Source organism: Trachypithecus francoisi, unplaced genomic scaffold (genome assembly GCF_009764315.1).
Source record: "Trachypithecus francoisi isolate TF-2019V2 unplaced genomic scaffold, Tfra_2.0 Lachesis_group10, whole genome shotgun sequence".
In the NCBI taxonomy this organism is placed as follows: domain Eukaryota; kingdom Metazoa; phylum Chordata; class Mammalia; order Primates; family Cercopithecidae; genus Trachypithecus; species Trachypithecus francoisi.
In genome coordinates, this window is record NW_022681455.1 from 81,600,039 (window position 1) to 81,622,201 (window position 22,163).

Consider the following 22,163-nt stretch of genomic DNA (forward strand, 5'->3'; position numbering starts at 1 on the left):
CCCTCAGAGACCAGATCACTTGATGTAAACCCTGCCTGCCGTGGCCGCATGAGCAGGAACCATGAGACCTGTAGCTTCTTGTCAAGAAGGCTGGAGGCAGAACAGTGAATAAGCTGGGCGTGCCAGCTATACTGTTATTACCGTCAAGAGGAAGACGGGCTGGATTGGTTTGCTCTGGCTCCAAGAAGTGGAGTTAAGTCCAAAGTTTCTCCATTGTAGACAGTCCATGGAGACAGAGTCTTGGGTCCATGGGATGGAGAGGAAGACAATCTTTCTATCCTAACCCTTTTGGATGGGCTCCTGCCATGCTTAGAGGTAGCTGAGGGTAGGCAGAGTGGTCAAGGCAGCCAAGTCCCCAATGGCCAGTGGCCGGTTCTCAAAAGCTACTCCACCAAGAAAGAGACCACTGTCCTCTCCCAGTCTTGGGGTTTCTCTTGTAGGGCAGTGCCAACCAGGAGAGATCAGCAGGGCCACACGGTCACCTTGTGTATTCACATTGGTCAGCTGGGGACACCGTGGTGGGATGCAGTGGTCCCAGTGCACAGTGAGCGCCTGCAGTCGCAGCCTTATTCACAGTACGCACAGTCCCCTTGCTTCCCCATTCACCCTCTATACTCTCTCCCCGGCTTCCTGGCTGTCTTGCTGGATTTTTTTTTTCTTTTTCTTCTTCTTCTTCTTTTTTTTTTTTGTTTTTTTTGTTTTTTTTTTTTTGTTTTTTTTAGACAGGTTCTTGCTATGTAGCCCACACTGGTCTTGAACTCCCAGGCTCGTGCGATCCACCCACCTTGACCTCCCAAAGTGCTGGGATTACAGGCGTGAACCACTGCACCAGCCCTGAAACTCTCTTGAATCACATACCCTGTTTCTACTGACCAAGCCCAATCCATTCACTGCCTCCAGGAGAACAGGTTTCTCTTCTTATGATCTCACCCAACAATAAGAAAGCACATTGGGGTAGAGCTGCCCTAACAGGAGGGGCTGCGTCAGGTGCACTGGCCTCCAGATCCTTTGGTCAGAAGGTTATCGAGTCATCCCAACACTGCCTGCTGGCTAAGAAGCTGATGACCTCCACCTGTAAAAATGCTTCCCAAACCCCTCCGATTCCTGGGGGTTTGGGGAAGATCATGGTGATGGCTGTGTTGGGCTCCCGAGCTGCCTCCTTCCCTGTGGAATGGGCTGGTGGTGATATATGGCCTCTTGTTCATACTGTCCTTTTCCCCCCACCACTTCTGGGCCTTAGATCTTTCTGCTGCTATCTGTGGATTAAGATTTATGGCTTCCTCAGCCTTGTAATACTTGGGTGGACAGCGGCCTAATCAACAGAGCCGTCGTTTACCAAAATGCTGTCAGATTTGATGAACGTCATCGGCTCTTAGCATTAAATTGCTAGTGAAGGGATTGGCCTTCCAGCAATTTACTGTAGGGTGGGCTTTCCTTAAAGGTCTCTAAAGCAAGTTCATTGCAATTGTTAAAGCAGAGGCTTTGCTCTCACTCAGCCACCATATCCTGTGTCCTGTTGTGGCCTGTGCAGCTTCAGCACCTTCAGAAAATCTCACAAGTGAAAATGGGAAGTGTTGGGGGCCCTGTCTCTTGTTATCTTCCTTCTGAGTTCTGAAACCCCTGCAGTGAGGACAACAAATGAAACAAGCCATAAAGCATTGGCCTTTCCAGTGACCTTGCACAACACAGACTGTCAGAGTGGGGAGCGCTGCTATTTCTAACAGATCAGACAAACCGGGGATGAACACATCAAGTCAGCTGGACCTCCCCACCCTAGACCTGCCTTTGTCAGTGTTTTAGAGCTCTCCTACCTCTAGAGGGAGCCATTTGCATACTGCACAACCTGCACAACCATGTGGGGCAGCCCCCAGCCTTGCTCTTTTTTTCTACTTGACAATAAGCTTTAATGCACACCTTTTAGAACACTTTGCAAAGAGGGGTGGCAGATATGAACAAATAACTCTGGGCATGAACTGGGCTGAGTGTGGTCCGGGTATGAAATAAGCTGGCCTTGGGCTGGCAAAACGGAACATGGATTTTGGAGTGTCAGGGCTTTTAAATCCTCCTCCTGCATATGATTGATACTGCAAGGGTCTACCCAGGTCTGGGTGCTGCAAGTAGGCAGGAAAGAGCAGCCGCTTCGAAACACCCACTCAGGTACAGCAGCGTGCCAAGCGGGGAGCCAGCCAGGTGCACAGTCATCATCCCTTGCAAGGGCGTGGAGGTGGGAGGCAGGGAGCCATGCAGGGCCTGGGGGGCTGGGTTGGAACCTGCCAGCCCAGGCTGCTCACTGGAGGTGAGCCTTCCGTGTGGGCAGGGCTGCTTTCAATCTCCTCCCAGTGGTGGCAGAGGAGCCTCCCTGGGGCTGGGGGCGGGAGAGCAGGCCAGATGGAGGGACTATTTATTCCCCTCTCCAGCACCCACTCAGCATTAGAAACTCTTTCTGGACCACATTAATTTTGTCACATGTTGCTTCATAAACACATTCTCCCATTGTGTGTGCTGTGTGACCTCCTTGAGGGCAGGGCATTGGTTTTTAATTTTTTTTTTCTTTTTTGTATCTTCCTGTGTTTTCAAAACCTTGTATGCAGTCGGCACTCAGTAAAAGCTTGCTGATTCAGTGCCTTAATGCCGACTGCAAACCTGGGTCCTGACACCGCCGCGAGATGAGCAGTGGTGCTAAAGGGAAGATGGGAAAACCGTAGAAGAGAGAGAGGCCAAGCGCGGTGGCTCACGTCTGTAATCCCAGTACTTTGGGGGGCCGAGGCGTGTGGATCACCTGAGGTCAGGAGTTCGATACCAGCCTGGCCAACATGGTGAAACCCTGTCTCTACTAAAAATACAAAAAAATTAGCCGGACGTGGTGGTGAATGTCTGTAATCCCAGCTACTCAGGAGGCTGAGGCAGGATAATTGTCTAAACCTGGGAGGCGGAGGTTGCAGTGAGCTGAGATAGCGCCATTGCCCTCCAGCCTGGGCAACAGAGTGAGACTCTGTCTCAAAAAAAAGAAGAGAGACCAGGGCTTTCCTTGAACGTTAGAGCTCTCTTTCATGCTTTCAATTCAAATCCAAGGCTAGCAGAGTTGTTCATCCCGATTCTTGTTATCTTAAGTTCAGGCACGTTTGGGTCCAGGAGCTCAAACGATGTAATGGCCTATTCTTCATCTCTCAACTCCCCTGTGCCCCATGTGGTAGCAAGACAGGCCACCAGCAGCTGCCCACTTAGGTTCCGCCGCTCTGCTACCACATCTCTTCCATGCCCCAGAACCAGTCACCCAATCACTGGGGGCCAGGGGAATGGCATACTCTGATTGGCTAGACCTGGGTCACGTGCTTCATCCACCCCTGGGGAGGGCTCAGTGCCATGTGAACCTCTTGGGGCCCGGGCAGGAAGTGGGGAGCAAGACACCATCTCAAAAAGCAAAAATAGGGTGCTTTTACCAAACACAGGGCTTTTACCAAACACAGGGGAGTGTGTGCTGGACGGGCAGAAACAACGGCTTCCACAACAAAGCCCCGTCAATCTCCTGATCTCATGCTATTGGAAATTGAATGTGTGTGCCTATAAATTACCTGGGATCTTGCTCAGATTCACGTTCTGATTCCCAGGGCAAAGGAGGAGGCTGGAATTCTGCATTTCTCGCAGATTCCCAGGAGATAACCAGTGCTGCTGGTCCGTGGACCACACTTAGAGTAACAGGGCCCTAGTCCGGGCCCCCTTTCTCTGGACAAAGGACTAGAAACCCATGGGGAGGCCAGGCAACACCCCAGGCCCTGGCCAGTGCTGGTGAGTCAGGCAGCTATTCAGGCTGGGCCCCGTGCCCGTGGTCTCTTCTCCTTGCCCCCACTCAAGCCATCTCTTCCCCAGCTAGAAGGCCTCCTAGTATTTGGATGTTAATTGAGTAGTTTCTGGAGAGGAGGGAGGAGCGTTCTGGGACGTATGGTGGAAAATTCAAATCAATGATGAACTTCAAAGCCTTTACAGCTTCATCTCAGTTGAGGCAGGAATACCTCCAGGAATCTCCGGGCCTGGAAACGGTCGGTGTTGCTTATATGTTCCGGGTAGTGCTTTCCCTCCACGGGCCCTAGCGTGGAGGCTAACATATGTGCTAAGAGCAAGTTGATGGGGCCTGGGAGGAAGCTGCACCATATGTGGAGCTGGAGCCCAGGGCAACATGGGACAGATGGTCAAGCCGAGGAGCGGAGAAAGTGGAAACAGCAGGGGGCACTGGGAGTCCGGAGGGGCATCTGCAAGCAACCTGTCTTCTATAGGAAGGCGGAGCCATGCACTTTCCTGCTGCACCTCGCCTCCTCCCTGTTCTCCCAGGGAGAATCCCTAGCTGCTTTTCTTCAGCCCTTTCCACCATCTTTCTAAGATCTTTTCTTCAAATGGTCTGTAACTCAGCCCCTGCCTCCTTTTTTGTGTTAGATATGCTCGGGAAATTCCCCCTCTTTTTTTCTTGTCTTTTTCTTTTTCTTTTCTTTTTTTTTTTTTTGAGATCTCGCTCTGTTGCCCAGGCTGGAATGAAGTGGTGTGATCTTGGCTCACCGCACCCTCTGCCTCCTGGGTTCAAGCGATTCTGCTGCCTCAGCCTCCCGAGTAGCTGGGATTACAGATGTGTGCCACCATGCCGGCTAATTTTTTGCATTTTTAGTAGAGACAAGGTTTCGCCATGCTGGCCAGGCTGGTCTCGAACTCCCAGCCTCAGGTAGCCTGCCTGCCTCGGCTTCCCAAAGTTCTGGGATTACAGGTGTGAGCCACCGCACACACCCAGCCAGGGAAATTCTCTAATCCCAGTCCAAAGGCCACTTTAGCTCAGGCTGGACACATTGTTTCTTAATTTTTTTTTTTTTTTTTTTGTAGAGACAAAGTCTCACCATGTTGCCCAGGCTGCTCTCAAAATCCTGTCCTCAAACAATCCTTCCGCCTCGGCCTTCCAAAGAGCTGGGATTAGAGGTGTGAGCCACCACACCCAGCCCAGGTAGGGCACATTTATTCTTCAACATGCCTGCTGGGGGCAGTACAGCATGGTGATTTAGAACAATGGTTCATCCACAACTATAGCCCTTGGGCCAAATCTAGCCTCAGCCCGTATTTGTAAATAAAGTGTTATTGGAACACAGCCATGCCCATTTCTTTAGTCACTGCCATGGCTGCTTTTGAGCTGCAGTAGGATCTCTGGCCCTTTATAGGAAGTGTCGGCCCATCTTTGGTTTAGTGTCAAGTCTCTGATTAGGCTGTGCAACTTCCTCGCTGTGTGGCCTTGGGCAAGTGGCCTACACCCTTGTGACTCAGTTTCCCCCTTGGGTTGCTTTGAGAACTAAATGAGCAACCAGGCACAGTGGCTTATGCCTGTAATCCCAACACTTTGCGAGGCCAAGGTGGGTGGATCACCTGAGGTCAGGAGTTCGAGACCAGCTTTTCCAACTTGGCAAAACCCTGTCTCTACTAAAAATACAAAAATTATCTGGGCCCAGTGGCGGGCATCTGTAGTCCCAGCTACTCGGAAGGCTGAGGCAGAAGAATTGCTTGAACCCAGGAGGCAGAGGTTGCAGTGAGTCAAGATTGCCCCGCTGCACTCCAGGCTGGGTAATAGTTGGAGTGAGACTATCCCAAAAAAAAAAAAAAAAAAAAGGAACTAAAGGAACTAAATGAGTGAATGCACCTGAGTGCTTCGAGTGGCACCCAGTGACATGGCACATAGTGTGAAAGCATTGATGGGGGAGTGGGGCATTGTGAACTTGGATCTGAAAGGAGTTCTGTCTAAACTACTAGAGTCTGGTAGGTCAGTAAGACTCTGACATCATTTTCTTCATCATCTAGATAATCCTTAGGTTTACTAAACCTGCAGGGAATTGAATATTACAGGGGGTGAAGGGTTCTAACTCCAGGGCTTCAAGGGAAATGCATGTCCTAATTACCACCTCCACCACCACCCCTTTTTCTTCTTTTTTATTTTTATTTTTTTGCTGCTTCTAGGACAGTTCTAGGAAATTGCTTTTTCTAGGGCCAATTCCTCCCTAGTCCATCTTCCAGAGACATAATCTTTTTTTTTTTTTTTTGCAGAGTCTCACTCTGTTGCCCAGGCTGGAGTGCAGTGGCAAGATCTCGGCTCACAGCAACCTCCACCTGCCAGGCTCAAGCGATTCTCCTGCCTCAGGCTCCCAATTACCGGGGACTATAGGCACACACCACCACACCTGGCTAATTTTTGTATTTTTGGTAGATACAGGGTTTCACCATGTTGGCCAGGCTGGTCCCGAACTCCTCACCTCAAGTGATCCGCCCGCCTCAGCCTCCCAAAGTGCTGGGATTACAGGTGTGAACCACTGTGCCCGGCCAAAGACATAATCTTGATCATGCCTTCCCCAGCCCCTCCTGACTCCAGAGCCTTCTCTGATAACAGCCCTAGTGGGCATCTGGCTGGGTGCCACCCCCGTTCACAGGCTCCCACAGAGGGCTTCTCTCTCAACAATTTCCTCCTGCATCATTTTTCTTTTAGTCACTTGTCCTTCTCTGAGCCCTTCTTTGCTCACTTTTTCTTTAGAGACAGGATCTCGCTTTGTCACCCAGGCTGTAGCATAGTGACGTGATCATAGCTCACTGCACCCTCAAACTCCTGGGCTCAAGTGATCCTCTTGCCTTGGCCTCCCAAGTAGTTGGAACTACGGGCACGTATCACCACACCTGGCTAATTTATCTATTTATTTTGTTGGCGATGGGGTCTCACTATGTTGTCCAGACTGGTTTCAAACTCTGGGACTCAAGCAGTCCTCCCATCTCAGCCTCCCAAAGTGCCGGGATTACAGGCATGAGTCACCTTGCCCAGCCCCTAATTACCCTTGAGTACCCCTTATGTGAGTCTTAGAGTTCATGCACATACTCTGTGTCCTGTTCTATCTTTCAGTAATAGGGCCAGGACAGGGCAAAGTAAGTAAGGCACCTGGAGCAGAATATTAAAGGAGGCCTCATGCTCGGATTTGTGCATGAGCGGGTCGGTGCCTGAGAGTGAGACCCCCTTCAATATCACACCCTGAGCACCTTGCTTCCCTCAAGCCAGCCCCGGCCCTGCTTACTGAGTCCAACACAATCAGCTTTACCTCCAGCCTCAGAGCAGGTGGCAGTTTCTCTGGTTCACTACCAGAGGACATGGTTGGCTGGCTTTTGGGGGCTATGCCAAATGAAACATACACCTGAGAGGCAGTCTGGTGACCTGTGCAGAGTTGATGCCATGTAAATAGGTGCAGCCCTGAGGTGCTGCGTGCCAAAGCCCCAGCCAAGGGCTCACCTGCGTCACTGCATGTCATCTTTGTGGCAACCCTCTAATGAAGATTCATGAGTGCCGTCTTAACAGATTTGGAAACCGGTGCTCAGGGAGGCTAGGTGACTTGCTCAAGGTCACACAGGGAGTAAGCATCAGAGTTCCAGGAATTGTGTAGCCTGCCTGAGTCTAGAACCCAGGCCCTTCACCACACAGGAGCCACAGTAACAGAAACACAAAAGTAACAAGTGGCCAGCATGGGTTAGCAAGTGGGATGGAGTTGAGCTGCTTGCAACAGAAACTAGAATGCTGCAGCTTAGAGACCACAGCTGCTGTTTTCCTCACTTATGAACAATGCATTTGGAGGCAGGCTGGTGGCATGGGTGGGTGATGCCACCAGGAACCCAGCTCCTCTGTTGCACTGGGCCTTCTTTGGTGTGTGGCTTTCTTCCTCATTCTCACGAGATGACTGCTTGTGTTCCCAAACATCCCATCCACATTCCAGTCAGGAAGAAGGGTAGAAGGGTAAAGGGCAGAAGTCCTGTCTGTACTGAGTCTCTACTGATTACCAGGAAGACAGAGTTTTCTCTGAAGCTCTGCCTTGTAGACTTCTAACCACTAGCATTGCCACACCTGGATCTCATGGCTATCCCTAGCTGCAAAGGCCTCCAGCAATGTGACCATCTTAGTGGGGCACAGGGCCACCTCAGTAGAGTCAGGCAGCTGACAGATGCTGGGTAGGCAGAGAGCATTGTCTCCAAAGCTAGTTAGGGTTTGGATACATGGAAAAGATTTGGGAGGATGGCATTCGGATTGGGAGAACAGCATGAGCAGAGGCACAAAGGTGGGAGAGTTTAGGGTACAAGGAGGGGCCAAGACTGTCACAAATACCTTTATTCATCTTCACACTGGTTTAAGCAAAAAAGGAGAATGTTTCAGTGGGGCTTGCTTCAGGTGCAGCTGGATCCAGGGGTTCTAAAACCCATCAGGACTCTGCTTCAGCCTCTCAGCTCTCTTTGCTCTTTGTTAGGGATAGGATGATCCCCAGCAGCTCCTGACAGACTTCCCTCTAACTTCACATCCCACAGGAAGAGAGCACCTCTTTCCCATGGCTCTAACAGGAATCCAGGGCTGTTCTCATTACTGCCTTAGGTCTGTTTCTATCCCTGAACTGGCTGGCCATAGTGTGTTTTGAGGGTGGAATGGGCAGATTGACCAGGCCTGCCTCAAATCCCCACCATAGGGCCACATGTGGACTGAGAGTTGGGAGGAAATTGGGTCCCAGAGGAAAACAAGGGAGGTGTTTCCCGAAGGACACAGCCTGGAAGCTGGACTGATGGAGCTGCAGATCCAAAAGCCTCAGAAGCCCTTTTGTTTGGCCTAATTATCAGGTGTGTGGTTGTCTGTGCAGCAACCAGGGCAGGAAGGTGGGCTGTGGCCACATTGTAGGGAACCTTGCATGCCAGGTATATCAGTTATGGTACAGGTTTGGCTGCTCCAGCAGGGAGACACAAATACCAGTGGCTTGAACAGCGTGAAAGCTGTTGTCTCTGACACAACACTGCTTAGATGGGAGCACTCGCCCTGCTCCATGCGGTCACGGAGGAACCCCTGTTACTCTGACCATCCTCCAGATGTTGCTTTCCTTCCCCCAGCACCAGTCAGCTCACTCCCACCTCCCCATTGCAGCTGGCAGGAGAAGCTGTAGGGCCTGGGGAGGCTGGTCCCTGCCCTTTAAGGAGACACCTGGAAGATGCAATTCACATCCCTCCCTCCCACCCACAGCTCGTGAGTCAGAATGTGTTCACGCGGTTCCTCTTAGCTGCAGGGGAGGCTGGGACTCCATATGCACATCTGGAACTCCAGGCAATGGAAGAACGGGAAAGTGGACGTTGGAGGGAACTCTGTAATCGGCCACACCAATCTCACAATGAATTTCCTTCCCAAAGAACGATCCAAGGAATACTAGAAAAAAGAGAGGCCCTAGTCTGAAGTGTCCGCAGTCCAGAAAGTTTGGGAAATGTCCCGTGCTGTGTTTCATTTTAGGATATCTGCAATGTGCGTGTGTAGGCCAGGGTTTCCCAAACAAGTCTAATCACAAAGCCCCCACTTTCTTTTATTTAAAGACAGGGTGTCACATTGTCATCCAGGCTACAGTGCAGTAGTGCGATCTTGGCTCACTGCAGCCTCGAACTGCTGGGCTCAAGTGATCCTCCCACCTCAGCCTCCGGAGTAGCTGGGACTGCAGGCGCACACTACCAACCTGGCTAATTTTTTTTTTTTTTGAAACGGAGTTTTGCTCTTGTTGCCCAGGCTGGAGTGCAATGGCATGATCTCGGCTCACTGCAACCTCGGCCTCCCGGGTTCAAGCGATTCTCCTGCCTCAGCCTCCTGAGTAGCTGGGATTACAGGCATGCGCCACCACACCCGACTAATTTTGTATTTTTAGTAGAGACGGGGTTTCTCCATCTTGGTCAGGTTGGTCTCAAACTCCTGACCTCAGGTGATCTGGCCACCTCAGCCATCCAAAGTGCTGGGATTACAGGTGTGAGGCACCAGACCCTGCCACCTGGTTAATTTTTTAACTTTTTTGTAGAGATGGGAGTCTCACTATGTTGCCTAGGCTGGGCTCCAACTCTTGGCCTCAAGTGATCCTCCTGCCTCGGCCTTCCAAAATCCTGAGATTACAGGCATGAGCTACCACGCCTTGACCACAAAGCCCTTTTTGAGAAGTTTAGCACCTACTAAAAGTCTCCTGATGAAGAATTTCCAACTGGCTGGGTGTAGTGGCTCATGCCTGTAATCTCAGCAGTTGGGGAGGCCGAGGTAAGCGGATCACTTGAGGCCAAGAGTTCCACACCAGCCCGGCCAACGTGGCAAAACCCCGTCTCTACTAAAAATACAAAAATTCGCCGCGTGGTGGTGGTTGTCTGTCATTCCACCTACTCAGGAGGCAGGAGAATTACTTGAACCTGGGAGGTAGAGGTTGCAGAACCAAGATTGCACCATTGCACTCCAGCTTGCACAACAGAGTGAGAAGTAAAAAACAAACAAACAAACAAAAAAACCAAAAAAACCCAGAATTTCCAACCAAAAAGTTATTTTTAAAAATTCTCCTGCACATTCTTTGGATAGCAGGAAGCAGTAGACTGTTGAGCAAGGTGGCATGGCCATCCAGTGCTGGCCTGGATGAGAAGGAGGTCTGTGGCCCATGCCTATCGTGACAGCACTGCTGTTGTGTACAGGAACACCACCCTTGGTATCTAAGCCCATAGATCCCGGCTGCACCTCTCCAGCGCCAGTCCCTGCCCCGCAGAGGAATAAAGACCTCATTCCACCTTATCTGAGACGGTCTGCGTTTTTGTACAGAAGTCTGTGCAGATCAGAACAGAAGCTGGCCCGCGGCTCCACATCGAACCTCCTGTGGACTATTCTGATGATTTTGAGCTGTGTGGGGATGTGACTGTCCAGGCAAACAACACTTCTGAGGATCGTCCGCAGGTAGGGATGACCTTGGCCTTGCGCTCAGGGCACCTGAAGGACGGTGAGGCTCGGTGCTGCAGTGGCCTCTCGGGGCACTTTCTGATATTTATTTATTCTGTCCTTCACTCGCCGCTGTGTTCCTTCACTCTTGCATTCGTTTCACACAGTTTGATGAGCAGACCTTGAGCTAGAGGTCAGCATTCAGAGGCACCCAGTGACCAGGGGTCGGTGAGGCCAGGGTCTGACCTCTAAGGGTCACCAGCACATAGTCCTTGTACAGCGAGAGAATGCAGAGGTTGGGGTAGAGCATGGCGCAGACAGAGGAGGGAGAGGATCCCGGAAGGCTTCCTAGAGGGAGTGACTTTTGTCTTGGGTCCTAAAAGCTGGGTAAGAGTTTGAGGGGCAAGTTAGTGAGGGCAGGCAGGAATTGCTGATGTTCAGCCTGTCTACATGTGTATACTTGCACCTGATGAATATTTCGAATACCAGCCCCAGGGCAGCAGGAGCCACACGTTTAAAAGCCTAGAGGCCTACACAGCTTTAGCTTGAAGTCCATGTCGGTTTAGCAGCTCACAAGGTTGACAGCAGGACATTTTACTCCCCTTCCTCAGATTGCCATTTCATTCCTGAAATCCTTTGAACTGCAAAAGTATATCCCAGTCCTTCCTTCCACAAGCGTTTGTTAAGCACCTCTCACTGACCATCAGGCTCTGTCCTAGGCACCAGAGATACAGAAATGAACAAAACTGAAGAGGTACCTATACTTTTTTATTTTTGTATTATTTTTTTAAAGACGGAATTGTGCTCTGTCACCCAGGCTGGAGCGCATTGATATAATCATAGCTCACTGCAGCCTTGAACTCCTGGGCTCAAGCCATCCTCTCACCCCAGCTTCCTGAGTAGCTGGGATTACAGGCATGGGCCGCACCCAGTGAGGTGCCTGTTCTTAAGCAACTTATGTTCCAAAGGGGAGACAAACAATGAAGAAAAAAGCAAGAAATAAACGATGAGATCCTTTCAGGTATCAATAAGTTCTCTGAAGAAAACAGAAGAGAAAGATGGGACAGCAAGATGCTGTGGGAGAGAAGGCAGTGTTAGCCAGGATAGAGAGAGAAGGAAGGCCTCTTTCCAGCATGACATTTCAGTTGAAACCTGATGGATTAGGAGTGACCTGGGGCCAGGCGCTGTGGCTCACGCCTGTAATCCCAGCACTTTGGGAGGCCAAGGTAGGCAGATCACCTGAGGTCAGGAGTTCAAGACCAGCCTGGCCAACATGTTGAAACCCCATCTCTACTTGTAATACAAAAATTAGCTGGGCGTGGTGGTGTGTACCTATAATCCCAGCTGCTTGGGAGGCTGAGACAGGAGAATCGCTTGAACCCGGGAGGCGGGAGTTGCAGTGAGCCAAGACTGCACCACTGCATTCCAGCCTGGGCGATAGAGTGAAACTGTGTCTTAAAAAAAAAAAAAAAAAAAAAAAAGAAATGTCTTGGCAAACACCAATGAGAAAGGCATTCCAGATAGAGGAAGCAGCAAGTGCAATAGCTTGAGGCCAGGCTTGTCCAAGGAGCACGATGCAGGCACAGTGTGAACGAGGGGGATAAAGAACAAAGGAAGATTAGGTGCACTGGGGCAGAACAGACCTGGGCCAGGGTGGAAGTAGGAGTGGATGGTTGGGGTTTACTCCAAGGGCATTATTTTTATAAATAGAATGAGTAGATCATCTCCATAGTTATGTAGAAGCAAAGTTATCCAGAGGTGGTAGGTCAAAGTCAAGTTGCTAAGCCAGACCCTGCCCCATTTGCCAGAGCGGCGTTTGTTCAACTCTGGGCCCCAGCTGCAGATTCAGTGACGTCACCACAAAGGCAGAGTCTTGCTTCTGCGTGTCACTTTTATGAAGTGAGAAGCACTCTTACAGGAGATGAGAATGCTGTCCAGGAAATGTTCCTCTGATTTTAGTTGCATGCTTGCACTTCCTTATTTTCTGATAAAGGAAAGACAGATAAAGAGCAAGGATCACTTCGTTTCACATCCTGGTTGCAAAAAACCCCAGTATGTTGGAAATTTTTGTTTCCCTAAAACAGAACATAAAAGTCCTTTTCTATGGAACGATCTAATGACTTTGTTTCTCTGCCCAGTCCATTAAAGTGGGGTTAAACAGTAGGCAAAATTGTGGACTTTATTACCTTTAAAACTCAAATCCCAAACAACACAGACAATTTGCTTTTGAACCAAACCGCCCCCTGCTCAGGATCAGTCTGTGCAAAACAGCCATCAATTTCTCTTAATTGGGAGGCTGGTTTTTAGCCAAGCACAGTCTGTTACAGTCCCAGCCCCAGATGTGTGTGTGCCCTTCAAACAAGAGGCTGTGGTAGTTTGCCTTTGGTCAAGCATTGGGCACCTCTCATTAAATTAACATACAGCCCTTCCTTTGCGAGCTCTCAAGCTCCCTACAACGCGAGGCAGCCGCATTAAGTCCCATTAGCATCCTTTTGTGCACGTGCTCCGCATAGGCCTTCCTGCTGCTCCGCCAGCACTTAATTTTCTCCATTCTGAGTGCTTGATTATATTTCTCTTCTTTTTCTCCATCTTGAGAGGGCATTCCATAAGGCTTCACAGTCAATTTCCTCTTGGAGTTATTTTCCTGCAAAGTGAAAGAATAAAATGGCAATGCCAGTTTTCGGCAAAGGCAGAAGCCTTAAGAGATGCAATCTGAACAGGGGAAAAAAGAGGCACGTGGCTAAGTATACTCAGCCACCACACACCGTTTGCAAGCGCAGCCTGAAATGGAGTAAGAGGAAATGCATGTCCGCATATGTACTTTTCATCTGACCTTCACTGTTGAAACACACCAGCCTCTCACCTTTAATCACATCTTCCGTGAACTTCAATTTCATAGCTTCTCTGAATTTACAGACTGGCTTGCTGCAGACATGTTCTGTTGCCCTCCACCTCGTTGACTTGTACATTCCTTTTAAAAGATGTAAATTACTAGCTGACATTTTAATTAATCAATTTATTTTTTTGAGACATTGTCTCACTCTGTCACCTAGGCTGGAGTGCAGTGGTGCGATCTCAGCTCACCGCAACCTCTGCCTCCTAGGTTCAAGCGATTCTCCTGCCTCAGCCTCCCGAGTAGTTGGGATTACAGGTGCTGACCACCACGCCTGGCTAATTTTTGCATTTTCAGTAGAGATGGGGTTTCACCATGTTGGCCAGACTGGTCTCGAACTCCAGAGCTGAGAAACAGCTGTCCCCTTACTTAGGTGTGTGTGCTCCAGTGTGCCACCATCCTGGGTACCATTCCAGACACTGAGGATAAGGCAGAAGATAAACAAGTGTAAAATGTGTAAGGAGACAACAGGGCTGATAAGAAAAATAAAATAGGAAGGGGATAGAGAAAAATAGCCAGGGGCTGCTATTTTATATGGAGGGTGCAGGGGCTCCCCTTGATGAGGTGATACTTAAGTAGAGGTGAGGTCAGAGAAGCAGCCACGGGTCAGTTGCCCGGGGCTTGAGGGCAAAAATAAAGACGCGGGATTCTCCTTAAGTTTGAGGGGAAACCACCATAGGGCTTGAACTGTTTTACATCTCTGGTGAAAGGAAGACACTGCTTTCCAGAGAGCTCCGCCAAAGTGCCAAGTCTTAGTTATGTTGGCTTTCCTGGGGACATGGCTGTACACTGCAATGGATGATATGTTCGCCATTTCAGTGGTATCATCTCTGGCCAGGCGCCGTGGCTCACATCTGTAATGCCAGCTCTTTGGGAGGCGAAGGGTCGCTTAAGATCAGGGGTTCGAGACCAGCCTGACCAACATGGTGAAACCCTGTCTCTACTAAAAACACAAAAATAAGCAGGCATGGTGGCACACATCTGTAATCCCAGCTACTCAGGAGGCTGAGACAGGAGAATCACTTGAACCTAGGAGGCAGAAGTTACAGCGAGTCAAGATTGAGCCACAGTACTCCAGCTTGGGGGACGGAGTGAAACTCCATCTCAAAAAAAAAAAAAAATTTGTCTCCGTTGATGTATCAGGAATGAAGCAAAGTGTGCATTTAAAAAAATTATGGTACTTATTTTCCTGATAATGCATAATTGATATAAAAAATTCAAATCCCACAAGGCTACCGTAAGTGATGATGATGCCACTGCACTCCAGCCTGGGTGACAGAGCAAGATCCTGTCTCTAAAAGGAAAAAAAATCAAATGATACAAAGAAAACAAAAGTCCTTTCATAACCCCACTGCCCCAGAGATAATTACTGTGAGTAGATGGGTAGATAACCATCTGGACTAAAAATGGCATATTTCATTATATCCAAGAAGAGATCATTGATCCAGAATATCCCGGACCTGTCTCGTTCCCAGTGAGTGGTGTCTCCCACGTCTAGTTACCTCTGAAGTCTCTGAGAGCATGATAGGTGACAGGAACACAGGACCACCCTGACGTCTTCTAGAATGCCTTCTGAGCGTTCTTTCCACTGGGTGGATGGTGGCATGGGGTGAGTCAGGTTTTTTCCCACAACAACAGTTCAGTGTCTTAAAGTCATTGTTATTGGTGACATTTATAAACGACTAAAGGCCACCATCCTTGGCCAGCCCACCCCAACCCCACCCCCAGCCAGGCTCTGCAGCACATCCCTTCCGTCTTCCTTCATTCATTCCAGTGATGAGACTTAGGGCAGTTTCAATGCTTGGGGTTACCATAGCAGGAACTTAGGGCAGTTCCTGCTGTTTGGGGTTACCATATAAATGACCTCTGAGTGGGTGCCTTTTTAACATTTTTAGTGGTTATTTTCACATAAATAGGATTATATCGTCCATGCTATTTGATTATCCCACCTTTTTTTTTTTTAGACAAAGTCTCGCTCTGCCACCCAGGCTGGAGTACAGTAGTACAATCACAGTTCACCGCAACCTCTACCTCCCAAGTTAAAGCAGTCATCCTGTGTCAGCCTCCCAGATAGCTGAGACAACACGCACTCATCACCAGATCTAGCTAATTGTTGGGGGGTTTTTTGGTAGAGATAGGGTCTCATATCCCACTATATTGGCCTGGCTGGTCTTGAACTCCTGGGCTCAAGCAATCCTCCCACCTCAGCCTCCCAAAGTTTCAGTTATTACAGGGCTAAGCCACCATGCCCAGCCCCATTTACTTACTTACTTACTTATTTATTTAAAGACGCAGTCTTGCTCTGTCGCCCTGGCTGGAGTGCAGTGGCGAGATCTCAGCTCACTGCATCCTCTGCCTCCTGGATTCAAGCAATTCTCCTGCCTTATCCTCCCATGTAGCTGGGACTATAGGCAGGCGCCACCACACCTGGCTAATTTTTGTATTTTTAGTAGAGATGGGATTTCACCATGTTGGCCAGGCTAGTCTCGAACTCCTGACCTCAGGTGATCGGCCTGCCTCAGCCTCCCAAAGTGCTAGGATTACAGATGTGAGCCACTGTGCCCGGCCATTTTTTACAAAACACAACAATATACCTTGGCCATCTTTCTACACTGGTACTCACTCAACTGCCATACAGCTCCATGGTTTAGTGCACTGTTTTGGGAGTTGGTGGCCTGAATTTGGATCCTGGTGCATTGACTAGCTGTGTGCCAGCAATGGTGTTGATGTAGCAGAAATGAGAGCGATCAGATCCACTTTAGGAGCAAGAGCAGAGGGTGATTCAGTGAGGAGAGGGATGGGAGGCAGGGAGACCAACAGAAGAGCGAGGCCCCAGCACATCTTCAGGGACAGGAAGTTGCTTTTACCATGCCCAGTTCCCTGTGCTTGTTCATAGGATACCAAATCTCCCACCAGCACCAAGCCCTGTGGTTTTAACATCTCCCTTCTGAGTGCATGTGGACATTCTGACCCTTCAAGCAGCGTGGACAAAGAAAGGATCCTCTTAACTATTCAGGATGTGATGGTAAGATCAGTTTTCAGCATCCTAACCCATAAGGGCTGGGGATCTTTTCCATAGCCAAGCAGCTGTGCCTGCCATAAGATGGACTCCATGAGCGAATCTAGGCGAACCACAGGGCGGGCACAGTGGCTCATGCCTGTAATCCCAGCACTTTGGGAGGCTGAGGCGGGAGGATGGCTTGAGCTAAGGAGTTAGAGACCAGCCTGGGAAACATAGCAAGACCTTGTCTCGACTAAAAGTTTAAAAAATTTGCTGGGTGTGGTAGCGTGTGCCTGCAGTCCCAGCTACTTGAGAAACTGAGGCTGGAGGATCACTTGAGTCCAGGAATTCAAGGTTGCAGTGAGCTATGATTGTGCTATTGCACGTCTGCCTGGATGACAGAGAGAGAAACATACAAACAAAACCTCTGGGCTGCTACCCCCTAGAATGGATATATATATTTTGTTTGTTTATTTGCTTGTTTTAAGAGTTAGAATCTTGCTCTGTCTCCCAAGCTAGAATACAGTGGTGCAATCATGGCTCACTGCAACTCCTGGGCTCAAGTGATCCTCCCACCTCAGCCTCCCAAGTAGCTGGGGTTATAGGTATGCGCCACCATGCCCAGCTAATTCTTTTTTAATTTTTTAAATTTTTTTTTATTTTTTTGAGAGACAACGTCTTGCTTTATTGCCCAGGCTGGTTTCAAACTCCTGGGCTCAAGTGATCCTCCTGCCTCAACCTCCCAAAGTGCTGCCATTACAGGCATGAGCCGCTGTGCTTGGCCAGAAGATGTAAAACAATCCACAAGAGCTTTGACTTAATGACGTTACTTTTAAATGATAGTAAGAGCTCACATTAAATGAGCACTTACCGAGTGCCAAGCACCATGTTGAGCATGTAACATCCATGACCACATTAACCATGTGAGTTAAATTCTAGGGATTTTCATTCCCATGTTATGGTTTGAGGAAACTGAGGAATAAAGAAATAATGTTGCTCACCCAGGCCTCAGGGAAGGCCCTGCTGGAAGCCCAGGCTCATGACTGCTTGTTCCTTATAGTTCACAGTCATAGGCGGGGAATTGCACTCACTTGGTTTTGCTCAGAATGTGCCACGGTCTGTTGTGAATATTATTGATGTTATGCCTGGGAGCAAGGTGTTCAGAGGTGACCATCTATCAGTTATGCTTAATAATGTTTTAAACAATGATAGAGAGAACCTCTCTTTAGCCAAATGTCTCCTCAGTGAATCCATAACTGAAAATGTGGATGAAAAATGTTTTTCAAAAGCGAAATCCAGTGAGGAAACAGCCAGACAAACCCAAACTGAGGGTGATACTCTACAATACAACTGGCCCGGAGTCTTCAAAAATGTCAGTGGCAGCCAGGTGTGGTAGCTGATACCTATCATCCCAGCACTTTGGGAGGCTGAGGTGGGAGGAATGCTTGAAACCAGGAGTTCCAGACCAGCCTGGGCAACAGAGGGAGACTCCATCTCTACAAGTCATTAGCTGGGGGTGGTGGTGCATGCCTATAGTCCCAGCTACTTGGGAGGCTGAGGTGAGAGGATCACTTGAGCCCGGGAGGTCGAGGCTGCAGTGAGCTATGATCATGGCACTGCACTCCAGCCTGGGCAACAGAATGAGACCCTGTCTCAAAAAAAAAAAAAAAAAAGAAGTCAGTAGCATGAGAGACAAAGGGTGTTGTTTCAGATTAAAGGAGAGTAAAGAAATAACACAATAAGGCAGTGTGATGAGATCCTAGGGGTGTGAGGGAGAGGAATTGCTATATATAAGGAGAGTTTTGGAAAATGAATGAAATTTGAAATGAACTATATTATATTAGATAATATTGTATTGATGTTAAATTTTCTGAGTTTGACAGTTGCATTGTGGCCATGTAAGAGAACGTCCTTGTTCTCTGGAGACACATGCTGAAGTGTGCAGGCATGAGGGGCTATGCATAAATGGGTCAGGATCAAGAATATGTGTGTACATATTGAGAAGGAGAAAGTGGGAGGGGAGAGGAGAGAAATGTGGCAAAATGTTAACAACTGGTAAATATATGTGAAGGGTATTTGGGTGTTCATTATACTAGCATGATAAGTTTTCTGTAGGTTTTACATTTTTTCAAAATAGAAAAAGCTAGCACATTAAAGAGGAGAGGAGTTACTTCAGTAGAACTAAGCATCACCAAAGAAGAAGTAGAGAAAAATGGCCTGGCACAGTGGCTCACACCTGTAACCCTAGCACATTGGGTGGATGAGGCGGGTGGATCACCAAGGTCAGGAGTTCAAGACCAGCCTGGCCAACATGGTAAAACCCCATCTCTACTAAAAATACAAAAATTAGCCGGGCATGGTGGTGTGTGCCTGTAATCCCAGCTACTTGGGAGGCTGAGGCAGGAGAATTGCTTGATCCTGAGAGTCGGAGGTTGCAGTAAGCCGAGATCATGCCACAGCACTCCAGCTTGGGTAACAGAGCAAGACTCCATCTCGGGGGGAGAAAAAATCCAGCATAGTAGGATTGTATCAATGTAGTTTCCTAATTGTGATGTTATGCTGTAGTTATGCAAGGTATCACCATTGGGGGAAACTGGGTGAAGGGTACATGGGCTCTCTCTTTATTTTTCCTTACAAATGGCATGGGAAATCTATAATTAGCTCAACATAAAGAGTAAAAATTAAATAAAAACACCAATGCCCAGGTCTTACCACTCAGAGGATCTGATTCTGGATTTGGGCTCAGCCACTGTTCCCTTTTTTAAGGTCCTTATGTGACTATAATTTGTTGCAATGTTTGAGAACCATAGTTATAAGGAAAAGATAGAGCTGCAGTTCTCAAAGTTGGATATGCATAAGAATCGCTTAGGATATTTGTTTAAGATGCATATTTTAGGTCAGAACTTTTAAGCTAATAGAATTTGTAGATAGGAGGTAGCGCATTTTTAACAAAAGAACTCCCAGTGATTCTGAAGCAGAGGCCTGAAGATTAGAGCACACCTCCAATGGAAGGAACATCTTTTAAGATACTTTGGACTTTGTGGCTTAGATTTGAGGACTGTAAAAGAGGGACATTTAAAAAAATCAAAATTAAAAGCTCTTCTACATCGTACAAAGCTAAGATGACCAACCAGCGAAAAAGCAACAAAAATAGAGTTTCACCAAGGTCAGAAAGGTACAGGATGAAAGGTAGGGTCTGCCCTTCTCTTTGAAACCATATTCTTTACTTCTGGAAACCTGGCGGGGAGACGATGTCCCTTAAAAAAATAACAGATGAAAGATACAGAAGCAGAATAGCTCCTAAAAATATCTCCTGTACTATAGAGGAGTACATTTGTTTGTTTGTTGTTGTTTGTTTGTTTGTTTTTTCAGAGTCTCGCTCTGCTGCCCAGGCTAGAGTGCAGTGGCATGATCTCAGTCACTGCAACCTCTGCCTTCCGGGTTAAGGCAATTCTCATGCCTCAGCCTCCCGAGTAGCTGGGATTATAGATGTGTGCCAGCACACCTGGCTAATTTTTTTTTTTTTTTTTTTTGTATTTTTAGTAGAGACGGGGTTTCACCATTTTGGCCAGGCTGGTCTCAAACTTCTAACCTTAGGTGATCCACCTGCCTCGGTCTCCCAAAGTGCTGGGATTACAGGCGTGAGCTACCGTGCCTGGCCTGTGAGTCAATTTGTATCCAAAATATTAACCATTAATATCAAGAAGAGACTGAATTATGTTCAGCATACTCTTTTAAGAAGACAAGGACATATTCATATATTTTCAAAATATTTACATACAGAATAATTTGTTTAGGTGTTTTACTATTTGAAGGGGTAAATTTGACTGGGCTCATGCAGTGGCTCATGCCTGTAATCCTGGTACTTGGGAGGCCGAGGCAGGAGGATCACTTGAGGCCAGAAGTTGCAGACTAACGTAGGCAACATAGTGAGACCTCATCTCTATAAAAAAATTAAAATTAGCTGGGTATGCTAATGTGCACCTCTAGTCCCAGCTGCTCGGGAGGCTGAGGTGGGAAGATCACATGAGGCCAGGAATTTGAGGCTCCACTAAGCCGTGATCACACCACTACACTCCAGCCTGGGGGACGGAGCACCGCACTCCGGCCTGGGGGACCGAGCACCGCGCTCCGGCCTGGGGGACCAAGACTTTTTTTTTTCTGTATACAAAAAAGTGAATTTTAGATCAATACAAAATTAATTTTGCATTGTTATTATATTAAGACAGTACTATATTGTGAAAATAAAGATGCACCCATCCTGTTTGGTTTTTCTCACTTTGGTTACATTTCAAAATATGGCTCAAACTTGAGAAAACACAATGCAGAGAAAATAGAGGCATGTAGGAGAGGCTTTCTGATTAGGTATGACTTGAAAAAATATGCTAAAATGCAGGATAAGGATAGAAATACACCGAGGAATGGGAAGGAGTGTGGCCAAATTGAGGGCTCAGATTCGTGACTAGAAGGGCCAGCTTCAGCTCACAGGCATGTTCTGTTGGCCAGCTTGGTGGTGCACCATGGTTATTGTTGCTGTTTGACTTGGACTTAGAAAACCTTTCTTCTGAGCATGCACCCCCAGTTTGACCTGGTCCTCACTCCCTATTATACGACACTGTGGTTTATTTGATAGTTTATATTACATTACACCTCCTGAGGATGTCAGAGTTTGCGAGTCTTGTTTTTGGTAGGAGAAAGACCAAGTGACAGATTCCGCAAGCCTGGGAAGGTAGCTCGGGTTTTTCCATAAATTCTCTGTGGGGCCTTGGCTAAGTCACACTCCTCTGGAGCCCCCATTTCCTCCTTTAACAAGAAGGGGGGAATTAAATGTCTCCTGCCCCTGCCAGCTCTGAAATCATAAATCCTAGGTGCAGTTTATAAGAACTTCTGTTTCCATATTACAAAATTCACGGATTGGCCGGCAGTGGCTCAAACCTGTAATCCCTGTAATCCCAGCACTTTGGGAAGATCACCTGAGGTCAGAAGTTGGAGACCAGCCTGGCCAACATGGTGAAATCCCATCTCTATTAAAAATACAAAAATTAGCCAGGCATGGTGGCACATGCCTGTAATCCCAGCTACTCAGGACGCTGAGGCAGGAGAATCGTTTGAGCCCAAGAGGAAGGTGGAGGTTGCAGTGAGCCAAGATTGCACCACTGCACTCCAGCCTTGGCAACAGAGCAAGACTCTATCTCAAAAAACAAAACAAAGCAAAACAACAACAACAACAACAAATCCATGAATGGGAGTAGACGATACATAATAGTTTGTGGAGCTCTGGCTCGTATCAGTACTTTTTTGTTTTTTTAAGAGATGGGGTCTCACTACATTGCCCAGACTATAATGCAGTGGCTATTCACAGGTGTGATTATAGTGTACTACAGCCTCAAACACCTGGCCCCAAGCCATCCCCCCAAGTAGCTCGGACTACAGCCACACACCACCGCATCCAGCCATTGCTGTAGGTCTTTTGCAAGTTCGGTATTTAGGGCTTCAAACACCTTCCCCCATCCCAGATCTAAGCT

The 22,163-nt window shown here is 48.1% G+C and overlaps 1 protein-coding gene across 7 annotated transcripts in view; it reads left to right on the forward strand.

Annotated features, from left to right (window-relative positions):
• Nucleotides 1-22,163, forward strand: part of KIAA0556 (KIAA0556 ortholog) — a 233,770-nt gene that overhangs the window by 90,396 nt on the left and 121,211 nt on the right. For 4 of the 7 annotated variants that reach the window (XR_004438849.1, XM_033217910.1, XM_033217909.1 and 1 more), the window contains 2 exons: nucleotides 10,631-10,762; nucleotides 16,534-16,662. The exons of 1 other annotated variant lie outside the window; for it this stretch is intronic. Coding sequence is in view for 5 of the 6 variants with exons in the window: in XM_033217910.1 (XP_033073801.1) it covers nucleotides 10,631-10,762; nucleotides 16,534-16,662 (261 nt within the window). In the remaining variant the exon portion in view is untranslated. The remainder of the gene's footprint in view (nucleotides 1-10,630; nucleotides 10,763-16,533; nucleotides 16,663-22,163) is intronic. 2 more of the 7 variants (XM_033217912.1, XM_033217911.1) reach the window with 2 other exon arrangements.